Here is a 26872-nt window from a genome sequence, read left to right as displayed (position 1 = left end):
AAAAAATGAGAGGTGATCTTATTGAAACAAATAACATTCTGAAGGGGCTTGAAAGGGCAGACATTGAAAGGATGTTTCCCCTCGTGGGGGAATCTAGAACGAGGGTCTCTGTTTAAGAATAAGAGGCCCCCTATTTCAGACAGATGAGGAGGAATTTCATCTCATAGTCATGAATCTTTGGAATTGCCCAGTCCAGAGAGCAGTGGTAACTGGGTCATTGAATATATTCAAGGCTGAGTTAGACAGATTTTTTGACTGACAAGGGAGTCAAGGGTTAATGCGGGGTAGGCAGGAAAGTGGAGGTGAGACCACAACCAGATCAGGCATGATTTTTGAATGACGGAGCAAGGGAGGGACTGAATGGTCTACTCCTGTTCCTTTTACTTATCTTTTGATAAATACAGACAATTCTTTCAATATTTACAGCCCCAACAATCATTGACAGGTGTGGACATAGCATTGGCTGAACAGAGTCTATATTAAATACTCCACCATCTTCACACCAAAGTTCTTCGTTCATTCTGGTTCCTGACCAGCACATTGAAGGTTCAGGTGTTTATTGAAGGGGGATTGTGGCCTTTTCTCCCCACCCACATCCAGTGTTGTGTCAGACTGAATCCAGCCAGCCCTTGACATAGGTGTTCTGAACATTGGCAGGTTGAGGCAGAGTCCAAGTCGGGGAGGTGTTCAGCAGCTGACATTGCTCAATGCAGACATCCACCTGAATGTAATCCTGGAGGGAAAGGGATTGGAGTGTTAGTCAGGATCCACACTTAGAGCCAGGATGCATATCATAATAACTTTGTTCTGAAATGAACAATTCTCACTGGGGGGGCAGTTCCTGAAGGTGCTGACTCTCACTGGGGGACAGTTCCTGAAGGTGCTGACTCTTACTGGGTGACAGTTCCTGAAGGTGCTGACTCTCACTGGGGGACAGTTCCTGAAGGTGCTGACTCTCACTGAGGGACAGTTCCTGAAGGTGCTGACTCTCATTGAGTACAGTTCCTGAAGGTGCTGACTCTCATTGGGTACAGTTCCTGAAGGTGCTGACTCTCATTGAGTACAGTTCCTGAAGGTGCTGACTCTCATTGGGTACAGTTCCTGAAGGTGCTGACTCTCATTGGGTACAGTTCCTGAAGATGCTGACTCTCACTGGGGGACAGTTCCTGAAGATGCTGACTCTCAATGGGGGACAGTTCCTGAAGGTGCTGACTCTCACTGGGAGACAGTTCCTGAAGGTGCTGACTCTCACTGGGGGACAGTTCCTGAAGGTGCTGACACTCACTGGGGGACAGTTCTTGAAGGTGCTGACTCTCACTGGGGGACAGTTCTTGAAGGTGCTGACACTCACTGGGGGACAGTTCCTGAAGGTGCTGACTCTCACTGGGGGACAGTTCCTGAAGGTGCTGACTCTCACTGGGGGACAGTTCCTGAAGGTGCTGACTCTCACTGGGGGACAGTTCCTGAAGATGCTGACTTTCACCGGGGGACAGTTCCTGAAGGTGCTGACTTTCACTGGGGGACAGTTCCCTGTGGAATCTCACGAAACTGGAGTTATGATCAGCTGATATCCACAAACTCAGTAGGAGGGAAACGAAGATCAGGAAGCTGGACTGTTGACCCCGATCCACTAGCTCCACTCCCAGAGGAAAGCTGCTTGGAATGTTCTCAACTCCACATGGACTAACTCAGTGGAGATGGGACCTGGAGTAAGAAACCCCCACTGAGTCTGCTTCAGTTTGCAGCCGAAGGATTAACCAACTACTCACTGCATCGTTCTCCACCAGATCCTCCAGGTACTTCATGATGTCGCTGAGTGTCGGCCTCTCCTCATGTCTCTGCGACCAACAAAAATCCATCACCTCATAACTGAAAAAAATAGAGATTCTTAGAAACACCTGGACCGCCAACTCTCTACACTGTCCCCATCAAACACTCCCAGGACAGGTACAGCATGGGGTTAGATACAGAGTAAAGCTCCCTCTACACTGTCCTCATCAAACACTCCCAGGACAGGTACAGCACGGGGTTAGATACAGAGTAAAGCTCCCTCTACACTGTCCCTATCAAACACTCCCAGGACAGGTACAGCACAGGGTTAAATACAGAGTAAAGCTCCCTCTACACTGTCCCCATCAAACACTCCCAGGACAGGTACAGCACGGGTTTAGATACAGAGTAAATCTGTCTCCAGGTTTCACTGATGCCCATTTCCTGGCCTTGGCAGTGACATTGACGTGTCTATGCCAGCTCCTTCCTTGGGGAGCTCCACCATTTCTCGATTAAATGCTACCTGCTGCTCCTGGGATATTAAATGGTGACTCACTGGACAGCTAAAGGCCCATAAGCCTAAGCACAGGAATTCAGCCCCTTGGCCAATATTTACCTGCAGCCAACATCAATGAAACCAAGTGTCTGGTTATTATCAGGACCACCGTAGTCATGCCCTGCATTTTTGTAGAGCCTTTCACATCCACAGGATGGCCAAAAGTGTACATTGGAAGTGTTGTTACTGTTGTAATGCAGGAAACACAGGACAATTGTTACTCAGTGACAGCCCATACACAGATACATTATAATGACCAAATAATCTGTTTCATTGATGCTGGCTGCAGGATAAATATTGTTCACAATTACTGTCCCTTTGACAGTGTGGCACATCCTCAGTGCTGATCCTCTGATGGCGTGGCGCTCTCTCTGTACTGACCCTTCAACAGTGCAGCGCTCCCTTACAACTGACTCTCCGAGAGTGCAGCACTGCCTCAGTACTGACCCTCCAACAGTGCAGTGTTCCCACACTACTGACTCTCTGAGAGTGCAGCACTACCTTGGTACTGACCCTCCAACAGTGCAGCACTCCCTCAGTACTGACCCTTTGACAGTACAGCACTCTCTCAGTACTGCCCCGCCAACAGTGCAGCACTCCCTCAATCTTGGCCCCCCCAACAGTGCAGAGCTCCCCCTGTACTGACCCTCTGACAGTGCGGCTCTCCCTCAGTGCTGACCCTCCGACAGTGCAGCACTCCCTCATTACTGACCCTTTGACAGTGCCATACTCCCTCAGTACTGACCCTCTGACAGTGCAGCACTGCCTCAGTACTGATCCTCCGACAGTGCAACACTCCCTCAGTACTGACCCTCCGACAGTGCGGCCGTCCCTCAGTACTGACCCTCCGACAGTGCCGCACTCTCTCAGTACTGACCCTCTGACAGTGCAGCACTCCCTCAGTACTGACCCTCCGACAGTGCGGCACTCCCTCAGTACCGACCCTCCGACATTGCAGCACTCGCTTAATATAGCACTAGCAATGTCAGCTTACAGTTTGTGCTGAGGTCTCTTGCATGGGACTTAAACCTGGATACTTCTGATTCGGAGGCAAGAGCGATAGCCATGACTTGCAAGCAGAACAGCATCTCTACAAACAAATATACGAAGATATGAATTGGGAGCAGGAATAGGCCATTCAGCCCCTCAGCCCTGCTTTGGCATTCGATAAGATCATTGCTGTTCTGAACGTGGCCTCAACTCCATTTCCTTGCCTGTCTGTAAGGACAAGGAGGGTGTTGGAGGGATGGAGGGTGAGGGAGTGTGTTGGAGGTAGGGGTGTTGGAAGGTGAAGTATGGTGTTGGATGGAGGGTATTAGAGGAGGGAGGAGCGTGTTGGAGGGAGGGGGTGATGGAAGGGCAAAGTGGATTTTGGAGTGATCAAGGGTGAGGGAGGATGTTGAATGGTGAGGATGGGTGTTGTGGGGAGGTTGTTGGGGGGTAAGGGAGAGAGGATGAGGGAGGGTGAGGTAGGGTCAGGGTGAGGGAGGGTGAGGATGAGGGAGGGTGAGGGTGAGGGAACCTGAGGGTGAAGGAAGGTGGGTCTTTGGGCGCTCTGCAGAAAATTAAGGTTTGCTCACGTACATCTCATCTCGACAATGGGGGGGTTTCTTCATTTTGTATCCGGCACAAACATTCAGCACTACCTGCTTGGCACTCTCGAATTCCGGATATGGAGAACTCCCTGCAGAGACAAAGGAACCACGATTTGGTCACAGGCTGTTCAATAAAGAGTGTCTACTCTGCATTGTTCTCTGTATATTTAAACAGTGCGCAGTCAAAATTCTGTACACAATTTAACACATGCGGAAAGGGAGGGGGAGCATGGGGCAGGGGGAGCACCGGGGGGGCAGGAGCATGTGGGAGTGGGAGCATGTGGGGAGGGGGAGCATGGGAGGAAGGAAATAGGGCGGAAGGGGATGTGCAGGGGGAGCAGGAAAGGGGTAGGGCTGGGCAGAATGGGGGGTGGAATGCACCTGGAGGGCCAGGGAGTAAGATATGGCGTGGGGATTTGGAGATTTGAGGATTTGTGAGGGTGTCAGGGATTTGAGGGTGTGAGGGATTTCTGGTGGTTGGGCTTGGGAAGTGTGTATGTTTCCATGGTTTCCACTGACTTGCACTTACCCAAAGTCTCCAACTCCCAGAGCAGAATCCCGAATGCCCAGACGTCCCCCTGGAGCGAGTAAATCCCATCAGTAAAGAATTCCGGTGGGTACCAGCGGAATGGGATGCCTGGATTCTGCAGAGAAAGATCAAACCTTCAGTCACAGGGTCACTGTCTGTGCAGCTGGGTAATGAGAGAGTGGGGAACAACTTCATGGGTCACAAAGTTAGTCTGCAGGTGCAGCAAGTAACTGGGAAGGCTGATAGAATATTGCCCTTTACTGCAAGAGGGATTGATTTAAAAGTCGGCAAGTCTTCCTACAAGAGTACAGGGCATTGGTGAGGCTGCACCCAGAGTATTGTGTGTGGTTTTAGTCTGCCTATTTAAGGAGGGATAAACTTGTATTGGAAACAGTTCAGAGAAGGTTCACCAGGCTGATTCCTGGGATAAAGGGGTTGTCTTACGAGGAAAGATTGAACTGTTTAGAAGATTGTGAGGTGATCACATTGAAACATGTAAGATTCAAATAGGACTTGACAGGGCGGATGCTGAGAGACAGTTTCCTCTTGTGAGGGAAGTTAGAAGTAGGGGCAGTTTAAAAATAAGGGGTCTCCCATTTAAGATGGGGATGAGGAGGAATTTCTTCCCTCAGGACATAGTTAACTTTGGAATTTACTCAGAGAGCAGTGGAGATTGGGTCAGCAAAGATATTCAAGGGTGAGTTAGACAGATTTTTGATCAACAAAGGAGTCGAAGGTTATAGGAGGGCAGGGAGAAATGTGGAGTTAAGACCATAAGCAGATCAGCCATGATCTCATTCAATGGCAGAGAAGGCTTGATGGGTTCTTTGGCTCACTGCTGTTCCGATTTCTTATGCTTTCACTGTATAACACTGGGGTACAGTACTGGTGGGGACAGGTCTGTCACTGTACAACACTGGGGTACAGTACTAGTGGGGACAGGTCTGTCACTGTATAACACAGGTACAATACTGGTGGGGACAGATCTGTCACTGTATAACACTGGAGTACAGTACTGGTGGGCACAGGTCTGCCACTGTATAACACTGGGGTACAGTACTGGTGGGGACAGGTCTGTCACTATATAACACTGGGGTACAGTACTGGTGGGGACAGATCTGTCACTGTATAACACTGGGACACAGTACTGGTGGGGACAGGTCTGCCACTGTATAACACTGGGGTACAGTACTGGTGGGGACAGGTCTGTCACTATATAACACTGGGGTACAGTACTGGTGGGGACAGATCTGTCACTGTATAACACTGGGACACAGTACTGGTGGGGACAGGTCTGTCACTATATAACACTGGGGTACAGTACTGGTGGGGACAGGTCTGTCACTATATAACACTGGGGTACAGTACTGGTGGGGACAGATCTGTCACTGTATAACACTGGGACACAGTACTGGTGGGGACAGGTCTGTCACTATATAACACAGGTACAATACTGGTGGGGACAGATCTGTCACTGTATAACACGAGTACAGTACTGGTGGGGACAGATCTGTCACTGTATAACACTGGGACACAGTACTGGTGGGGACAGGTCTGTCACTATATAACACTGGGGTACAGTACTGGTGGGGACAGGTCTGTCACTGTATAACACTGGGACACAGTACTGGTGGGGACAGGTCTGTCACTATATAACACTGGGGTACAGTACTGGTGGGGACAGATCTGTCACTGTATAACACTGGGACACAGTACTGGTGCGGACAGATCTGTCACTGTATAACACTGGGATACAGGACTGGTGGGGACAGATCTGTCACTGTATAACACTGGGGTACAGTACTGGTGGGGACAGATCTGTCACTGTATAACACTGGGACACAGTACTGGTGCGGACAGATCTGTCACTGTATAACACTGGGATACAGGACTGGTGGGGACAGATCTGTCACTGTATAACACTGGGGAACTGTACTGGTGGGCACAGGTCTGTCACTGCGTAACACTGGGGTATAGTACTGGTGGGGACAGATCTGTCACTGTATAACACTGGGGTAGAGTACCGGTGGGGACAGGTCTGTCACTGTATAACACTGGGATACAGGACTGGTGGGGACAGATCTGTCACTGTATAACACTGGGGAACTGTACTGGTGGGCACAGGTCTGTCACTGTATAACACTGGGGTACAGTACTGGTAGGGACAGATCTATCACTCTATAAAACTGGGATACAGTACTGGTGGGGACAGCTCCGTCACTATAACACTGTGTTACAGTACTGGTGGGGACAGATCTGTCACTGTATAACACTGGGATACAGTACTGGTGGGGACAGATCTGTCACTGTATAACACTGGGATACAGTACTGGTGGGGACAGATCTGTCACTGTATAACACTGGGGTACAGTACAGGCAGGGACAGATCTGTCACTATAACACTGGGGTACAGTACTGGTGGGGACAGATCTGTCACTGTATAATACTGGGGTACAGTATATGTGGGGACAGATCTGTCACTGTATAACACTGGGGTACAGTACAGGCGGGGACAGATCTGTCACTATAACACTGGGGTACAGTACTGGTGGGTCAGATCTGTCACTGTATAACACTGGAATACAGGACTGGTGGGGACAGATCTGTCGCTGTGTAACATTGGGGTACGGTAGTGGTGGGGACAAGTCTGCCAGAGACATTGATGACCATGAAGAGCCTTGCACACTTATGGTATTTTCTGAAATAATAACTGCGCTGGTTCCTGCGACCTTCTTCTTCTGTACTGGCACTGACACATTGAACTGCTCTGTCCCGGGTCAGTGCTTGGCTAAGGGGCAGTCTGCTCTCTGCTCAGGTATTGCTGCCTTCTGCACTCTGAATTGATATCCTTGCCTGACTGGAAATGGATTTGTTGCCTGTGCTCCCTACAGCTGACCCTACACAGACAGGCCGATGACCGTTTCCTCACAGTCTCACCACAGTGTTATTGTTTTCCAGACTGTGCTCTTCTGCATCCCTCTGAAAGTCTGCTGTAATTATGGAAACAGTAGTTAAAGTCCTCTCCTCCCCTCTCGCCCATCCCTCCCCACACCCATAACCCAGCTGTTCAAGCAGCCCCCCAGTTTTGGGCTATGTGTTCTGTTCCCACAGGATCCTGTCAGCAGGAGCCGATGAGGCAGATTGTTCAGTGAGTGGTGGGTTTGATATTGCTGGATATACTAACCGCTCTTCCTTTCTTACACTTCACGGCTGCAGTGTTGGAGAGATCGACTGCAAGGCTGAATTCTGCAATCTTACACTCCTGGGGAAAACGACCAACCAAGATGTTTCTTGCTGCTAAGTCCCGGTGAACAATCTGTCAACAGAAAATCAGCAGAAAGTTAGACCCAGGGTCAGAGCATTGGACGCAGCATTTGCGTTATGTCTTGTGGTCCCCAGTCCTAACTCTTTCTGAATAAAATAACCATATAACAGCCCAAGTGGTAGATGCAGGACTCTGATACAGCTCTGAGCTGAGCCATGCCAAGCCGAGCCAAGCTGTACTGAGCTGTACCGAGTTGTACCTGTTTCGTTATGTGGTCGGGATCCAGAAAGGGGTTTTGGGGTTTGTCTATTCTCCCAAAGTATGCTGCTTGAGTCTGTAGTTTCTCAAAACCATTTCTCTTTATTTACAGCAAGTATTTACACATTTCAACCTTTACATGAGGTTGGAGCATCTCCTTCCAGATCTCACTTACTTCTCAGTCATGTGATCTGGCGTCATTATGACATCAGCATCATGTATGCTTCTGATGTTAATCCTTTACTTTACATCTCCCCCCAAGTCTTTATCCCTATCATATTTACTTCCTCCTACACCTTCCCACAAGGTCTCAGACTTCACAGGGTTAGTCTCTGAGGTGCCTTGACCAACCTCCCTGATCTCATTCTGATCTTGAGGTGGAGGATATTCCACCTTCCTTCTGTCGGTCAGAGTGTTCTTCTCCTGGGTGGCTGTAGAACTTGTGGTAAGTCTTTCTTCTTCTTCATCAGGATCTGAATAGTAAGTCCAAGTTTCTATTGACTTTCTCTCCAACGATATTAAGGCTCTGCGGTCTCTCCTTATAATACCCTATTCTGGCCCAATCCGGTACAATCTTGGTTGGGGAGTTTTTTTTTCAATGATTGTGCCTTCCTTCTGTTGGTCTCAGACCCGTACTCTTTCCCCACTCTTTTCCTTTCAGCACTGGTGACTCATGTGTTCTATGCCTTTGATTAAAGTCCTGAGCCTGGCTGTTTCTTCTACCTCATGCTGTTTTATCCTCTCGTGGTCATATTGGGCTTGAGTTTCTACTCTAGAGATGGAAACTGTTCTCAATCTCCTATCCATAAATAACTCTGATGGTGAGAAACCATTTTGTAGAGGTGAAGTTCAATACCTCAGAAGAGCTAGATGAAGGTCTTCAATTTTCTTCAATAAATCTTTGACAATTCATATCCCTCTCTCAGCTTCTCCATTCAGTTGAGGATAGTGAGGTGTACTGGTTACATGAACAAAATCATATTCACTTCAAAATTGTGGAATAGCTCATCAGCAAATTGTGGCCCATTGTCAAACACTGCAAAGTCTGGAATGCAATTTTCTTGAGGGATTGGATGGTTGCTTCAGCTGTGATACCAAGCAATCTGTTTATTTCAATCTACCGTGAGTGGTAATCAATGACAATAAGGAAGGTTTTCCTGCTAAATTCAAACAAGTCCTTTCCTAGGTAGTCCCAAGGCCTTCATGAAAAAGTAGAAGGTAATAGTGGTTCTTTTTGTTCTTGGCTGTTCACAGCTCAAGAAAGACAGTTAGAAATAATTTCTGCCATGGAGCCTGTAATGCCTAGCCAACAGGCTGATTGCTGTGCTCTTGCACAACATGTTGCTATTCCTAGATGACCTTGGTGAAGGCTTTGAAGAATATCAAGCCGAAGTGTTCTCGGTATGACTATTCTCTCATTGAAGACTAATAAGTTGTGAGGTGCTTGCACTATTCAAAGTACTGCTGTAGTATTGGATTAGTGGGGATGTAGTCTGGCCGTCCTTCCAGACAATATTCTTGAACTTGGAGACAATCTTCATCTCGTTTCTGGGCTTGTTTTATTTCCTGCAATTTTTTTGCAGTAGCTGGTAAGTGCTGAGTGATTAAGGATCCATATGCTTCAACCTCCTCGACAAAGTGTAAATCCTCTTGTTTGGTTCCTTCTGATGATACTTGTGACAGTGGGGGCAGAATTTTTAGCTCAGCGGGCGCATGCGGACCCAATCCAATCGGACACAAAATTGCACAAGATGACATCAGGCGAGCGTCCAAATGTCATCCCTCGCTCGCACGATATTCCAATTGGTGGGTGTGTTTCCTACCCCTGTGTGCGCATCCGCTGACAATTAAGAGGCCCATTAAGGTAATCAAAGGTGCAACTGTCTTCGATTTTTCATGGTCGGTCCAACCTTATGGTTGGCTGACTGGCGAATCAGCCAGGAAGACTTTGCATTTTTTATGAAACCCCATCCACGAGCAGGATGAGGTTTCTGTTATTAAAAGAAAGAAAAAGAAAAATTTATGGACAGCATTTTTATCGTGTATATGTTCAGGCGACTGATTGTGATGCTTGCACATTTTTTCCTGATTTTAAAAACTGTATTTATTGCTTTTAGGTCTTCAGCTCCCTGAGGCAGCTCTCCGCCTACAGGGAGCTTTCTGTCAGCACTCATCCGTGCCTGAGCTGACATCAGCGCCCGCCATCCTGCCCCCATCCCAGCAGCACTGAGCTTCTCAGTGCACATTTCATACTGGCTGGTCGCCGACCTAAAAATTCAGGCCATTGTGTCAGCCATTGTTCAATACTTCCCTTGCACGTACTCTGTGATGGAGTCATATCTCATCAATCTCAGTCTGAACCGTTGGATTCTGGACAGCATCTTTGCAATTTCTTTCATGTTCAGAAGAGTGACTAATGATTTATGGTCTGTTTCGATTTTGAAACACAATCCAATAACCTAGTCTGAAAATTTTTCACATGCCCATGTTGCTGCCAAAGCATCTTTTTCTAACATGGTGTATCATTGTTCTGTTTCTGTTAGTGACCTAGAGACATAGTAGATTGGTCTACACTTTCTGTCTCTCTGCACTTGAAATAAAACTGCTCCCAGACGATGCATCTGCCCCTATTATTCTGGATTGTAACGTGCCAAGATTTCAAAAGAGATTAGAAGTTGTTTGATCCTTTCAAAAGCATTTTGCTGGTCCACATCCCAGCTCAACTGTTGCCCCTGTCTCAACAACTGTCTCAAGGGTTTGTTGACCTCTGCTAAATTTAGTAGGAACTTGCCTACATGGCTGACCATCCCGAGGAATCTCTGAAGCTCAGCTATGTTCCTGCGTTGTGGAAATTCTTGGATTACTTATGTTTTTTGTGGATCGACCATGATTCCAGTGGCTTGTACCATGTGACCTAGAAACTTGATCTTAGGTTTGACGAACTTACATTTTTCATTCGATGTTAGGCCTGCATCCTGTAAGACTCTCAGGACTGCCCTGACTCTGCGATCATGCTCGTCTCTCACGGAGCCACGAATAAGTGTGTCGCCCATATGGCATGTTGCTCCTTCCATGCATTCTAGGTTGAGACCTTGTCCTCTGGAAAATTTCCGGATCCACAATTATTCCGCCACTTCTGGACATTCTTCTCATTTATGCAGTTTGTTCCTGCCACACCGAAGACATTTCAAAATGGCGGATGGCGCTCTTTTCCCTGTTTTGGTGGGCTTAGGCTTTGCCGCACTTTCTCTCTATTGGCCTACAAACTAAATGGTTTCACTTGACCTTCTCCATGGGATCTCTCCTTCCCCATGAACAAATGCTCAATTCTGTTTCCTGATTTCTGTTTATCTCACAATCTGCTGTGCTTTCACTAATGTTTAATCCCCTCTTGTCTGTCAGAGATCTGAAAATGCTTCACGTAGGACCCCAACTACGATTCATCTCATCCTTTAAGGTTTCAAACTCACAGTTTCCTGCCAGCCTGCAGAGATCATTGATGAACAAATCCATGCTTTCACCAGGTCCTTGCTTTCTTTTATTAAATTTAACCCTCTCTATTATTAAATTCAGACAGACACTGAAATAAGAGTTGAAAGCTTGCAGGACTTCTTCATAAGAGATTGAAGTCTCATCAACCCGCTGTCTTACTATCAAGTCATCAGTGATAGATCCTACTGCATACAGTAGTGTACTGACCTGGTCCTTTTGTTCTTTTCTGTGTAATCCTGAAGCAGTTTGGTACCTTGTGAACCTTTTTCTCCAGTTATCCCAGTTATGGGCCTATTGCGCTTTGAAATAGTTCTGGGACTGTTAATGTGAATTCCATGTTTCTGCTGAGTCCTGGAATTGTTCCTGCTTCTGTGCCGCTGCTCACTGCTTCAGGCCTGTGCTCACTGCTGTCCGGTCTCTGGGTCTGTGTCTCCACTTGTATCTGCTGCTCCCATAATGTTTCGATGATATCTTGGTGAGTCTTTTTTCTTTCTTTTGTCCTTCCTGTGAGGATCTCTTATCTTGGCAACCCTGTACCTTCATTTTAAGGTCTGCTGGGTCTTTTCCTTGCTGGCACCATGTTTCACTGAGTGATCGGGGACTAGACGGGCATTTTGGAGTTTCATTTTATCCTTCGGCTCATCCGACGCCTCAACAAGAAACTTTTTCTCTTTCTCTCAAGTGCTAAGGAACGCAAGCTCCAACAACTCATCGACGCCAACACCCATCTAGGACCCTCCACCCCTGCCTGTCCCTCCGTCCCCACCCCATCTTCCAATCCCAACCCCAGCCGTGTATTCACTATACCCCCTGACCTTCCCCTCTCCGATGCTGAACGTTCAGTGCTCAGCAAAGGACTTAGTTTCATACCCTTACGCCCTCACCTCAATGAATTTCGGGCTCGGCATGATACTGAACTCTTCTTCCGCCGTCTTCGTCTCCGGGCTCACTTCTTTGGGCAGGAGTCCTCTCCCAGTTCAACGGATCCTTTTACCCATCTTCAATATTCTCCCTCCACCTGGACCCCTCCCTCTGGATTCTTACCTTCTCTCGATCTTTTCATTGAGAACTGTCGGCGCGACATTAGTCGTCTCAATTTCTCTGCTCCTCTCACCCATTCTAACCTGTCTCTCTCTGAACTTACTGCACTCCATTCTCTCAGGTCCAACCCTGACATTGTCATCAAACCCGCTGACAAGGGTGGTGCTGTTGTTGTCTGGCGCACTGACCTCTACCACGCGGAGGCTGAGCGTCAACTCGCAGACACTTCCTCCTACCTCTCCCTGGACCATGACCCCACCACTGAACATCAAGCCATTGTTTCCAGGACTGTCACTGACCTCATCTCCTCTGGGGATCTCCCTCCCACAGCTTCCAACCTGATAGTTGCCCAACCTCGGACGGCCCGCTTCTATCTCCTACCCAAAATCCACAAACAGAACTGCCCCGGTAGACCGATCGTCTCAGCCTGCTCCTGCCCCACAGAACTCATTTCTCGTTATCTTGACTCCCTTCTCTCTCCCCTTGTCCAGTCCCTTCCCACCTACATCCGTGATTCCTCTGACACCTTACGTCACATCAACAATTTCCAGTTCCCTGGCCCCTACCGCTTCCTCTTCACCATGGACGTCCAATCCCTCTACACCTCCATCCCCCACCAGGATGGTCTGAGGGCCCTTAGCTTCTTCCTCGAACAGAGGCCCGAACAATCCCCATCCACCACTACTCTCCTCCGTCTGGCTGAACTTGTTCTCACGCTGAACAATTTCTCCTTCAACTCCTCTCACTTCCTCCAAATAAAAGGTGTGGCTATGGGTACCCGCATGGGCCCCAGCTATGCCTGTCTCTTTATGGGGTATGTGGAACATTCCTTGTTGCAGTCCTACTCCGGCCCCCTTCCACAACTCTTTCTCCGGTACATCGATGATTATTTCGGTGCTGCTTCATGCTCTCGTCAGGACTTGGAAAAATTTATTAATTTTGCTTCCAATCTCCACCCCTCCATCATTTTCACGTGGTCCATCTCTGACACTTCCCTTCCCTTCCTTGACCTCTCTGTCTCAATCTCTGGTGATAGACTGTCCACCAATATCCATTACAAACCCACCGACACCCACAGCTATCTCGACTACAGCTCCTCACACCCCACTTCCTGTAAGGACTCCATCCCATTCTCTCAGTTCCTTCGCCTCCGTCGCATCTGTTCCGATGATGCTACATTCAAAAACAGTTCCTCTGACATGTCCTCCTTCTTCCTTAACCGAGGTTTTCCACCCACGGTCGTTGACAGGGCCCTCAACCGTGTCCGGCCCATCTCCCGCGCATCCGCCCTCACTCCTTCTCCTCCCTCCCAGAAACATGATAGGGTCCCCCTTGTCCTCACTTATCACCCCACCAGCCTCCGCATTCAAAGGATCATCCTCCGCCATTTCCGCCAACTCCAGCATGATGCCACTACCAAACACATCTTCCCTTCACCCCCCTTATCGGCATTCCGTAGGGATCGCTCCCTCCGGGACACCCTGGTCCACTCCTCCATCACCCCCTACTCCTCAACCCCCTCCTATGGCACAACCCCTTGCCCACGCAAAAGATGCAACACCTGCCCCTTCACTTCCTCTCTCCTCACCGTCCAAGGACCCAAACACTCCTTTCAAGTGAAGCAGCATTTCACTTGCATTTCCCCCAACTTAGTCTACTGCATTCGTTGCTCCCAATGTGGTCTCCTCTACATTGGAGAGACCAAACGTAAACTGGGCGACCGCTTTGCAGAACACCTGCGGTCTGTCCGCAAGAATGACCCAAACCTCCCTGTCGCTTGCCATTTTAACACTCCACCCTGCTCTCTTGCCCACATGTCTGTCCTTGGCTTGCTGCATTGTTCCAGTGAAGCCCAACGCAAACTGGAGGAACAACACCTCATCTTCCGACTAGGGACTTTACAGCCTTCCGGACTGAATATTGAATTCAACAACTTTAGGTCGTGAGTCCCCTCCCCCATCCCCACCCCCTTTCTGTTTCCCCCTTCTTTTTTTTCCCAATAAATTATAAAGATTTTCCTTTTCCCACCTATTTCCATTATATAAAAAAAAACCCACTAGAGCTATACCTTGAGTGCCCTACCATCCATTCTTAATTAGCACATTCGTTTAGATAATATCACCAACTTTAACTTTAACACCTATGTGTTCTATTGTACTATTGTTGTTGACATCTTTTGATGATCTGCTTCTATCACTGCTTGTTTGTCGCTACAACCACACCAACCCCCTCCACCTCTCTGTCTCTCTATCTCTCCGCCCCCCACACACACACCTTAAACCAGCTTATATTTCAGCTCTTTCCTGGACTCGAACTCAAGTTCTGTCGAAGGGTCATGAGGACTCGAAACGTCAACTCTTTTCTTCTCCGCCGATGCTGCCAGACCTGCTGAGGTTTTCCAGGTAATTCTGTTTTTGTTTTGGATTTCCAGCATCCGCAGTTTTTTTGTTTTTTTCTCTGTGTTTAATTGACTGCCACTGCTCTTCAAGAAATGCCTACCTCCTTGAAGAAGTTCTGTTCCTCTCTGCGACAAGATTTCCGGATTTCTCTGTTGCCTTGTTCACCTTCATTGCTTTCCATTTCTCTCCTAGTGTTTGACAAGGTGTTTACTAAAACCCGCTTTCACAGCCATATCTCCTTTCTCAGTGACTGTCTCCGTCTCCGACTTATCCCACATGGATTTCAACTGAAATTCCACCCCTCATGTTTCGAACCCACCCAGGATTACAGGTATCTCCGGGACATAAAACGTTTCTCGGACTGCTGTTCCCGTCACATTCTGAAATCCACTCTCAGTGCCATGCGCCGCCATATGAACACACTCGACCTCTCCCTCCAGCAGCACCGCCATACCCTTTTTCAAAGCTGCGCGTGCCCCCAGTTTCATTTTATCCTTCGGCTCATCCGACGCCTCAACAAGAAACTTTTTCTCTTTCTCTCAAGTGCTAAGGAACGCAAGCTCCAACAACTCATCGACGCCAACACCCATCTAGGACCCTCCACCCCTGCCTGTCCCTCCGTCCCCACCCCATCTTCCAATCCCAACCCCAGCCGTGTATTCACTATACCCCCTGACCTTCCCCTCTCCGATGCTGAACGTTCAGTGCTCAGCAAAGGACTTAGTTTCATACCCTTACGCCCTCACCTCAATGAATTTCGGGCTCGGCATGATACTGAACTCTTCTTCCGCCGTCTTCGTCTCCGGGCTCACTTCTTTGGGCAGGAGTCCTCTCCCAGTTCAACGGATCCTTTTACCCATCTTCAATATTCTCCCTCCACCTGGACCCCTCCCTCTGGATTCTTACCTTCTCTCGATCTTTTCATTGAGAACTGTCGGCGCGACATTAGTCGTCTCAATTTCTCTGCTCCTCTCACCCATTCTAACCTGTCTCTCTCTGAACTTACTGCACTCCATTCTCTCAGGTCCAACCCTGACATTGTCATCAAACCCGCTGACAAGGGTGGTGCTGTTGTTGTCTGGCGCACTGACCTCTACCACGCGGAGGCTGAGCGTCAACTCGCAGACACTTCCTCCTACCTCTCCCTGGACCATGACCCCACCACTGAACATCAAGCCATTGTTTCCAGGACTGTCACTGACCTCATCTCCTCTGGGGATCTCCCTCCCACAGCTTCCAACCTGATAGTTGCCCAACCTCGGACGGCCCGCTTCTATCTCCTACCCAAAATCCACAAACAGAACTGCCCCGGTAGACCGATCGTCTCAGCCTGCTCCTGCCCCACAGAACTCATTTCTCGTTATCTTGACTCCCTTCTCTCTCCCCTTGTCCAGTCCCTTCCCACCTACATCCGTGATTCCTCTGACACCTTACGTCACATCAACAATTTCCAGTTCCCTGGCCCCTACCGCTTCCTCTTCACCATGGACGTCCAATCCCTCTACACCTCCATCCCCCACCAGGATGGTCTGAGGGCCCTTAGCTTCTTCCTCGAACAGAGGCCCGAACAATCCCCATCCACCACTACTCTCCTCCGTCTGGCTGAACTTGTTCTCACGCTGAACAATTTCTCCTTCAACTCCTCTCACTTCCTCCAAATAAAAGGTGTGGCTATGGGTACCCGCATGGGCCCCAGCTATGCCTGTCTCTTTATGGGGTATGTGGAACATTCCTTGTTGCAGTCCTACTCCGGCCCCCTTCCACAACTCTTTCTCCGGTACATCGATGATTATTTCGGTGCTGCTTCATGCTCTCGTCAGGACTTGGAAAAATTTATTAATTTTGCTTCCAATCTCCACCCCTCCATCATTTTCACGTGGTCCATCTCTGACACTTCCCTTCCCTTCCTTGACCTCTCTGTCTCAATCTCTGGTGATAGACTGTCCACCAATATCCATTACAAACCCACCGACACCCACAGCTATCTCGACTACAGCTCCTCACACCCCACTTCCTGTAAGGACTCCATCCCATTCTCTCAGTTCCTTCGCCTCCGTCGCATCTGTTCCGATGATGCTACATTCAAAAACAGTTCCTCTGACATGTCCTCCTTCTTCCTTAACCGAGGTTTTCCACCCACGGTCGTTGACAGGGCCCTCAACCGTGTCCGGCCCATCTCCCGCGCATCCGCCCTCACTCCTTCTCCTCCCTCCCAGAAACATGATAGGGTCCCCCTTGTCCTCACTTATCACCCCACCAGCCTCCGCATTCAAAGGATCATCCTCCGCCATTTCCGCCAACTCCAGCATGATGCCACTACCAAACACATCTTCCCTTCACCCCCCTTATCGGCATTCCGTAGGGATCACTCCCTCCGGGACACCCTGGTCCACTCCTCCATCACCCCCTACTCCTCAACCCCCTCCTATGGCACAACCCCTTGCCCACGCAAAAGATGCAACACCTGCCCCTTCACTTCCTCTCTCCTCACCGTCCAAGGACCCAAACACTCCTTTCAAGTGAAGCAGCATTTCACTTGCATTTCCCCCAACTTAGTCTACTGCATTCGTTGCTCCCAATGTGGTCTCCTCTACATTGGAGAGACCAAACGTAAACTGGGCGACCGCTTTGCAGAACACCTGCGGTCTGTCCGCAAGAATGACCCAAACCTCCCTGTCGCTTGCCATTTTAACACTCCACCCTGCTCTCTTGCCCACATGTCTGTCCTTGGCTTGCTGCATTGTTCCAGTGAAGCCCAACGCAAACTGGAGGAACAACACCTCATCTTCCGACTAGGGACTTTACAGCCTTCCGGACTGAATATTGAATTCAACAACTTTAGGTCGTGAGTCCCCTCCCCCATCCCCACCCCCTTTCTGTTTCCCCCTTCTTTTTTTTTCCCAATAAATTATAAAGATTTTCCTTTTCCCACCTATTTCCATTATATAAAAAAAAAACCCACTAGAGCTATACCTTGAGTGCCCTACCATCCATTCTTAATTAGCACATTCGTTTAGATAATATCACCAACTTTAACTTTAACACCTATGTGTTCCATTGTACTATTGTTGTTGACATCTTTTGATGATCTGCTTCTATCACTGCTTGTTTGTCGCTACAACCACACCAACCCCCTCCACCTCTCTGTCTCTCTATCTCTCCGCCCCCCACACACACACCTTAAACCAGCTTATATTTCAGCTCTTTCCTGGACTCGAACTCAAGTTCTGTCGAAGGGTCATGAGGACTCGAAACGTCAACTCTTTTCTTCTCCGCCGATGCTGCCAGACCTGCTGAGTTTTTCCAGGTAATTCTGTTTTTATTTTGGAGTTTGTCTATTCTCCCAAAGTATGCTGCTCAAGTCTATAGTTTCTCAAAACCATTACTCTTTATTTTTAGCAAGTACTTACACATTTCTTCCTTTACACGAGGTTGGAACTTCTCCACCTTCCAGATCTCGCTTACTTCTCAGTCATGTGATCTGACATCACTATGACATCAGCATCATGTATGTTTCTGATGTTAACCCTTTACTCTGCAGTACCAAACTGTGCTGAGCCAAGCTGAACCTTTACCTTTTTTGATGCGAGGTGTTCCATTCCCAGTGAAATGAAATACGCTGCTGATGTCAGTTGGATTTGCAGGTCCTTGCAGCTGGAAAGCTGTGGTCTATTGTTCTGTAAAAGACTCTTCAGATTCCGACTTACATGCTCCATTATCAGTATGTATGGCTCTGTAAAATTCAAGATCACAGGGTCACAGAGGTATGGGCCCCCACACAAGCACTGGCATTGCCACTGACCCACTGATTTACCTTGTGTAATGTTCCATTGCAGGAGTTGAATGACATTCTTATGATACCCGAGTTTGTTCATGATGTTGATTTCTGACTGCAGCTTCTTCTGGGAGACACCTGGCAGAGAGATAATGGGAAAGGTTAATGTTCAACACCCCTGGAGTAAGAGCTCAGTGGCCCCAGGTTACAGTTCAACACCCCTGGAGTTAGAGTTCAATGCCCTGAGCGTTAGAGTTCAGCATCTCTTAGTTTTGACATTTGCTACCATTAATAAGAAGCTCTAGTCTTGGTTTCTGCTGAGACTTGAAGCCAGAGTCCAAAAATGACAGGACTACTCAACCTCAGAGCCAATTACAGATACCCACAGTGTCTCCCATGTCCCATGAAGGAACAAAAACGTTTTTAAAATGGCGCAGAGTCATTGATAAAAGACTGATGCAATAACGGGCCAGGGGTTGGAATGTGGAATGTAGGCTGATGCTCACAGCACTGATATAATATTCAAATCGCAAGGTCATCAGACTAGAGGATCCGAGATCCCCTCAGTGCCACAGAGATCAGGAGCCAGAGAGCCAGGTGGGGGCAGAAAGGGGGGACTGAATGGGGGTAATGAATGAGGGGACTGATTGGGGGTAATGAATGGGCGACTGAATGGGGAGATTGAATGGGGGAACTGAATGAGGGTAATGAATGGAGGGACTAATGGGGGTAATGAATGGGGTACTGAATGGGGTTATGAATGAGGGACTGACTAGGAGGACCATCTCAGATGTGGCTGGAATTCCCTCATGGCTCAATGTCCTGGCTATATTCATTCTGTAATCAGATAAGTAATGGAGCCCAAGGCTCAGCTCCCATGGGACCTGTAGCCCAGTGACAGTCAGCACTTTGGGATGGAATATGGGAGAAAAAAATGAGGGAATAAAGAATCCAATGTCCCCTAAACAGAGCCTGGGATTTGGAGTACAGCTACAATGTATTATAAACCAGGCAACATCAGAGATAGCAGGTTCAGAGGGGTCTGCCAAAGCTTAATGGGTAAAATTGCCTCCTCTAAGTCACATAGCCATGACACAATTCCCACTAAAGGGCAGCAAACACATAATCCAGGCACATAGCCCCAAAGCAAAACTGAGGGTGCGCTGCACTCTCAGAGGGATCAGTACTGAGGGAATGCTGCACTGTTGGAGGGTCAGTACTGAGGGAGTGCTGCACTGTCAGAGGGTCAGTACTGAGGGAATGCTGCACTGTTGGAGGGTCAGTGCTGAGGGATTGCTGCACTGTCAGTGGGTCAGTACCAAGGGAGTGCTGCACTGTCAGAGGGTCAGTACTGAGGGAATGCTGCACTGTCAGAGGGTCAGTGCTGAGGGATTGCTGCACTGTCAGTGGGTCAGTACCAAGGGAGTGCTGCACTCTCAGAGGGATCAGTACTGAGGGAATGCTGCACTGTTGGAGGGTCAATGCTGAGGGATTGCTGCACTGTCAGTGGGTCAGTACCAAGGGAGTGCTGCACTGTCAGAGGGTCAGTACCAAGGGAGTGCTGCACTGTCAGCGGGTCAGTACTGAGGGAGTGCCACACTGTCAGAGGGTCAGTACTGAGGGAGTACCGCACTGTCAGAGGGTCAGTACTGAGGGAGTGCTGCACTGTTGGAGGGTCAGTACTGAGGGAATGCTGCACTGTTGGAGGGTCAATGCTGAGGGAGTGCTGCACTGTCAGTGGGTCAGTACCAAGGGAGTGCTGCACTGTCAGAGGGTCAGTACTGAGGGAGTGCTGCACTGTTGGAGGGTCAGTACAGAGGGAGTGCCACACTGTCGGAGGGTCACTACTGAGGGAGTACCACACTGTCAGAGGGTCAATACTGAGGGAGTGCTGCACTGTTGGAGGGTCTGCACGGAGTGGTATATTAAGCTGCGGCCCACTCTACCCCCTCAGATGGATGTAAATGATTCCATGGTGCTATTTTGAAGATGATCGGGGAGCTCTTGGGGCCATTGTATTTGTGTTAACTAACATCGCTGAAACAGATGTTCCAGTCAATTTTATTTATGGAATATTGTTGTGCACTAATTGGCGACTACATATCCTACATTACAACAGTGACTACATTTCTAATAAACTTCATTGGCTGTAAAGCATTTTGGGACATCCTGAGGCAATGAAAGGTGCTATCAAAATGCAAATCTTTCTTACTGCAAAGCCCACAACACTGTGTAACCCAGACAGGGTCAGAGTTCAAAGTTCAAACTCCATTGCCCATGACTCACTCCTCATTGTCAGCTTGCAGGTCACTAGCCGATGTCCTTTGCAGTTGCCACGTGTGATCTTCGCTCGGTAGAACTTTCCCTGATTGCCAATCTTCAAAACCTCAAGCAAGGACAGATCCTCGACAGTGAAGTGGACAGACTGCAAAAACAGAACAAAAGAATGCAGGGAGCAGGGTTGGGCATGAGCACAAGAAATAGAAGCAGGAATAGACCATTCAGCCCTTCGAGTCTGCTCCGACATTCAATAGGATCATGATTGATCTTCTACATTGACATTTTCCTGTCCAATCCCCGCTTCCCTTTGAGTCCAACAACCTATCGATCTCAGTCTTGAGCATCCACAGCTCTCTCTGTGATAGAAAATTCCAAAGATTCACCGTTCTTTGAATAAAGATATTTCTCTTCATCTCAGCCCTCGATGACTGACATCTTGCCCTGCAACTGTGCTCCTGTATTCTAGATTCCCCAGCCAGGGGAAACAACCTCTCAGTATCTACCCTTCACCAGTGACACTCTGTCCCTTGTCTCTGGAATGTTGTGTTCTGACGAATTTGAGATGCTTGAATGCTACCTCTCTCATTCGTATAAGCTCCAGGGACTATCGGCCCATTCTACATAATCTTTCCTCATGGAACATTGCTCTCTCCCAGTTCTCAGTCTAGTGAACCTTTGTTGCTTTGCCTCTATGGCAAGTATATCCTTCTTTAGATAAGGGGATCAAAACAGTACTCAGGATTCCATGTGTGATTACAAGACTTATTTATTCTTTTACTCCTATCCCCGTGTAATGAACCCTAACATAAGATATACCCCGGTTGTGTATACACTGATATACCCCAGTTGTGTATACACAGAGATACCCTAGTTGTGTATACACAGATATACCCCGATTGTGTATATGCAGATATACAACGGTTGTGTACACACTTGTACCTGTAAACTTTGTGTTCCTGCTGCTGTGCATGATGAGCGTAATTCTCTGGTGCGTCGATGTGTTGATGACAAATGTCGAGGTGAAGGGAGAACCTTCACCAATGACACTCTGTTCCTTGCCTCTGGAATGTTGCCTCCCAGTTTTATTTGATTCCCCCAAGGTTTCTTGTATTTTTGCTTTGTTCTGGAACATGAAACACAGGGAATAAAAGATTTGAAACTGCATCAGCCACACAGCAATCCATCTACCCATCCTACCAGCCCCTTCTGCCCATCTGTAAGGAAAGATGTAACCGATTGGCCATCAGTTCAGAGCAGTGTTTGTAATGTGGAAACTGGATTGGTGCAATACTTGCTAATTGTATCCATACTTGTTAATTGCAATGATATTGAATTAATTAGGACAATTTACATTGAAATGCAACAGGTAAGCACAGCAAAATGATCAAAACCAGATAGTTAATCATAGCAAACTGATCGAAACCAGAGAGTTAAACAGAGCAGTACAGGTAAAAGTGCTTATATGGTTATGCCAATGGAAGACAACTTGGGAATATACTAACCAACCAACAGCCGATCATGCACCCAATTAACCAATCCTCATCCAGAGGGGGATTGTGCATGAATTCTTTACAAACTGCATTCTGTATGTAAACCCCTGAAAAGGTCCCACACAGAAGCTCTCAATGAGGAAGTCTATGTTGAAGGGGAGAGTGTCAGTGAGACAAGCAGGAAGATTTCGTTCAAAGATCACTCCTAAATGACCTACAGTCATCTCGGATTGACTACCTGAGGAGCAACTGTATGATTTAATTGAAATGGCTTTGTTCAAAATTCTCAATAAAGGTTGGATTTAGTGTGAGACTGTATCAATCATCATTCTCGGTCTCCAAAGATAAGTGGTTAAATCACCGACACATCACACCAGCCTGTGTGCCCCACCCATTAAACTGTTTAGTGAGCCCCAAACTAGGGCATCTAGGGAATGGGCAATAAATGTTGACCCCGCCAGCGTTGCCCACATCTGATGCATGAGGTGTTTAGAGTTGTAGGGGATAATGGTGCAGTGATTAGATGTTTCAGAGAAGAGCTGAGCATCTTGTGTAGGGAACCTGTCTCCTCTATCCCTGAACGGAGGCTCCTATTGGGTCACTCACTTCTTGAACCACACGATGAGACAAACTGCAGCCACTGTCAGTATCAGCAGAACTGTGATCACCAAGAGGTGGCGGCTGGGGATGGAGGAATTGGTTGTAACTCCAACTGCAAAACACAAAGACACCAGCATCAGCACCCAGTGGGGTGAGAGAGTGAGAGTGAGAGAGAGAGAGTTAGAGAGAGAGTGGGGGAAGAGGAAGAATGAGAGATAGAGAGTGAGGAGATGCAGAGAGAGCACCAGAGAGAGAGAGAGTTAGAGAGAGAGAGTGAGAGATAGAGAGTTAGAGAGAGTTGGGGAGAGAAAATATGAGAGAGGGAGTGAGAAGGGGGAGAGAGAGCACAAGAGAGAGAGGGGATTAGAGAGAGAGTGAGCGGGGAATGAGAGAAAGAGTCAGAGAAGAAGTGAGAGAGCGAGATTGAGTGAGAAACAGAGTTGAGAGAAAAAATTAGAGGGGAGAATGCATGAGAGAGGGGGATCACAGAGAGTAAGAGAGTGGGAGAGAGTGAAAGGTAGAGCAAGAGTGGAGGACAGAGTGAGAGAAACTGTGAGTGAGAGAGATGATGAGAGAGAGGGGGAGATAGAATTATAGAAAGAGAATGAGGGGGAGAGAGAGTGAGAGAGATAAAGAGCAGATCACAGAAATTGAGAGAGAGAGGAATGGAGAGAGAGAGAGAGAGAGAAAGAGTGTGAGAGAGAGAGGCGGAATTGTCCAGATGTGCACAAAGTCCGGTAGCAGCAGGAGGTTTTCACAACATAATGTTCCATTCCTGCCTCATTAATTATGCAGCCATAGGAGACACGCCTCCTTCTCCCCTCTAATTCTTTCTCTCAACTCTCTGTTTCTCACTCAATCTCGCTCTCTCACTTCTTCTCTGACTCTTTCTCTCATTCCCCACTCACTCTCTCTCTAATTCACTCTCTCTCTAATCCCCTCTCTCTCTTGTGCTCTCTCTCCCCCTTCTCACTCCCTCTCTCATATTTTCTCTCCCCAACTCTCTCTAACTCTCTATCTCTCACTCTCTCTCTAACTCTCTCTCTCTCTCTCTCGTGCTCTCTCTGCGTTTGCCCGCCATGCCGTTACCTTGCCGCTTCCTCACTCTGGTCGCCATATTTAAACTGCAGCCGTGTGCACACTTCTCAATGCTTGCAGCCCAGGACTGCTCCAGTGAAGACGTAGCCCTAAAAGCCAAGAAGAGTGCAGCCCCCCGAATTCAGTGATGCATCCCTGGAATGCATTCTGGACACTGTCAAGGCTTACCGCAATGTCCTCTACCCCTGCTCTGGCCACAGGAGGCCCATCAGCCTCACCACTCCGGCTTGGGAGGCAGAGGCAGAGGTGGTCAGTGCCAATGCTGCATGCAAGATGTCGACCATCCAGTGCAGAAAAAGGATGAATCATCTCATCCATGCCACCAGGGTAAGGCAACCATCTCATCACTCCAAACTCACACACTCACAAGCCAATCACATTTTCACTGGCATCTCAGTCACTGCCAGCTCAAGGGACATCACTCACTCTCTCACACACACCCTCACATCACCATCTGGTCTCATCTCCTCTGGAGACTGACTCCTCAGCCCTCACCATCTTGAGGCCACTTGCACAGGTCAACACGTGCCCCCACACACCCCCTGGGATACCCCTCTTCCCCAGTACATCCCTCACCCTGCAGCATCTTCCCTTGCCTGAGGCCACTTCTTCCCCTTCCCCAAACAAGCCCTAGCCCTGCAGCTGTTGAAAAACCACCCCCGCCTTACAGCTGGTCTGGTAGGTACAGACCTGCCCATGAGCCCCCACTAAAAGTGACCTGGTGCTGCCTGTGAAGCCTGGCGCTGATGACCACGAGTCCTTGCCGAAGCAGGGTTGGCAAATCAACCTCGAAGTCCCAAGTGAAGTGCAGCTCGCCGGATCCAGCATGGGGGGAGAGGGGATGTTCCAGAGTGGGGGGGGGGGGGGGGGGGGGGGGGGATGATCCAGCGTGGGGGAAGGGGATGTTCCAGCGTGGGGGGGGGAATGATCCAGCATGGGGGGAGGGGTTGATCCTGTGTGGGTGGGGGGAGGGGATGATCCAGCATGGGGGGAGGGGATGATCCAGCGTGGGTGGGGGGGAGGGGATGATCCTGCGAGGTGGGTGGGAGATGATCCAGCATTGGGGGATGGGGGGCGTTGTTGGGGGGGTGGGGGGATGATTCTGGTGAGCAGGTCTTATAATGAGATGTTAAAATATTGAAATTAGGTTCCTGACAGGCGGCAGTGGGAAACACGGCCCGCCATTCAAGGGTGGAGCGGACAGTCACAAAGTGGTTTCATGGTAGCGTGAGGCCGATTTGTGGTCTTCTCACCATATTGTCCGCTCACAACCACCATGACACCCGCTGCCAATAGGATCGGAAACTTCCAGCCAGGGTAAGGGGTGCACAGAGAGTGAGCTACAGAAAGAGAAAGAGGTGGGGGGCAGGTTTAGGAAACAATGGGTGGTATTTAATACCAGCTGCCATGGTTTGAGGCTCTAATTGCCCACTTAAGGGTTTCAATTTGTGGCAGGGAGAGAAGGGCATCCATGTGCCATCCTGCCACAAATTTAGTCAGGGTGGAGGCAGGAAGACAGGTGGGGTCCCTACATGTCACCCTCCCACCTGATTAAGTGCCACACACCACCAAAGGTTCCGGGGGGAGGACATGACACCCCTGGGTCAGGCTGGATTGCCAACGAGTTCCCACCTCTGGTCTGGGTCCTAAGGGGAATATAATGCCCTGACCCCACTTCCCCCCATGGTGAGTTTGGTGGTTGGAGGAACATTTAATGAGGCAGAAGGTGGTCAGTAGGGACCACTAGCTCCCTGCACAGCTGAGGAATGCACAGCTGCCAGGATCTGATTGGCCAGCAGCTCTTGGTGGGCAAGACTCCTGCCTCTGGAGTCTTTGATCCACGCCTGGCAATTACTGCAGCCAGCCTTCCCAGCATTCACCAGCTCCGCAGCCAATGGATGAGACCCCCCCATCACCTCCATTATACACTGACAAGGCCACTGGCAAATCTGAGGCTGGAAGCTAATTTGGGGAGTTTCGGGATCAATTTTCAACTATTTTTCCAGCACTAGGCAGTCTTGCCAATGTCACACGGCCCCAACACACCTACCAGATCAGCCATATATGGGTGGCTTTTCAATGGCTGCAGGGCTAGGCCTTCCTTGGGGAAGGGGGACAAGTGGCCTCAGGCAAGGGAAGAGGCTGCAGGGTGAAGGCTGTACTGGGGAAGGGGGGTATCCCAGGATGGGGGGGGGGGGGGGGGGGGGGGGGTTGGTTGTTTTTTTGGGGGGGGGGCACGTGTTGATCGGTGCAAGTGGCCTCAAGAGGGCTGAGAAAGCAGTCTCCAGAGGAGATGAGGCCAGATGGAGATGTGAGGGTATGTATGTGGAAATGGATAGTGATGTTCCTTGAGCTGGCAGTGAGTGAGATGCCAGTGAATGTGTGAGTTCAGAGTGATGAGATTGTTGTCATACCTTGGCTGCACGGGTGAGATCATTCATCCTCTTTCTGCATTGGATGGACAGCCTCTTCTGTGCAGCATTGGCACTGATCCCACTACCATTGCTTACCAAGCCGGAGTGATAACGTTGCTGCCTCTCCTGTGGCCAGAGCGGGGGTAGAGGACATCGCAGCAGCCTCCAGGATATCCAAAAGGCGCTCGAGGGCTGCAGTCTTCTTGTCTTTCGGGGCTATGTCTTTGCTGCGATCCTGGGCTGGGAGCGCTGAATGCGGCTGTGTTTTAAATACGCCGCCTGGCGTGATGAAGCAACGAGGTGACGGCAT

At 49.0% G+C, this 26872-nt stretch overlaps 1 protein-coding gene across 1 annotated transcript; it reads right to left on the bottom strand.

Annotated features, from left to right (window-relative positions):
• Positions 1 to 396: 396 nt before the first annotated feature.
• On the bottom strand, positions 397 to 26872 carry si:ch211-167j9.5 (tyrosine kinase receptor Cad96Ca). Its single transcript, XM_041196698.1, has 11 exons — positions 26659 to 26872; positions 23057 to 23162; positions 21900 to 22083; positions 20967 to 21105; positions 18720 to 18818; positions 18481 to 18638; positions 7635 to 7766; positions 4451 to 4565; positions 3911 to 4010; positions 1770 to 1869; positions 397 to 733 (listed from the first exon to the last, which is right to left on the bottom strand). Exons 1-11 carry the CDS (start codon positions 26870 to 26872, stop codon positions 608 to 610), a joined length of 1473 nt encoding a protein of 490 aa, XP_041052632.1. The 3' UTR covers positions 397 to 607.

This window comes from Carcharodon carcharias, chromosome 10, assembly GCF_017639515.1.
Source record: "Carcharodon carcharias isolate sCarCar2 chromosome 10, sCarCar2.pri, whole genome shotgun sequence".
NCBI lineage: Eukaryota > Metazoa > Chordata > Chondrichthyes > Lamniformes > Lamnidae > Carcharodon > Carcharodon carcharias.
This window is presented reverse-complemented; position numbering and strand designations above follow the sequence as displayed.

What these genes read in the sequence shown, in the direction of transcription:
- si:ch211-167j9.5 (XM_041196698.1), bottom strand. Translation starts at nt 26,872, where the DNA reads ATGCCGTCACCTCGTTGCTTCATCACGCCAGGCGGCGTATTTAAAACA. An exon ending in CAGGAACACAAAGTTTACAG is followed by an intron (nt 21,106 to 21,899) that starts GTACAAGTGTGT and finishes CTGTTTTTGCAG; the next exon opens with TCTGTCCACTTCACTGTCGA. An exon ending in CTGCAAGCTGACAATGAGGA is followed by an intron (nt 18,819 to 20,966) that starts GTGAGTCATGGG and finishes TCTCTCTGCCAG; the next exon opens with GTGTCTCCCAGAAGAAGCTG.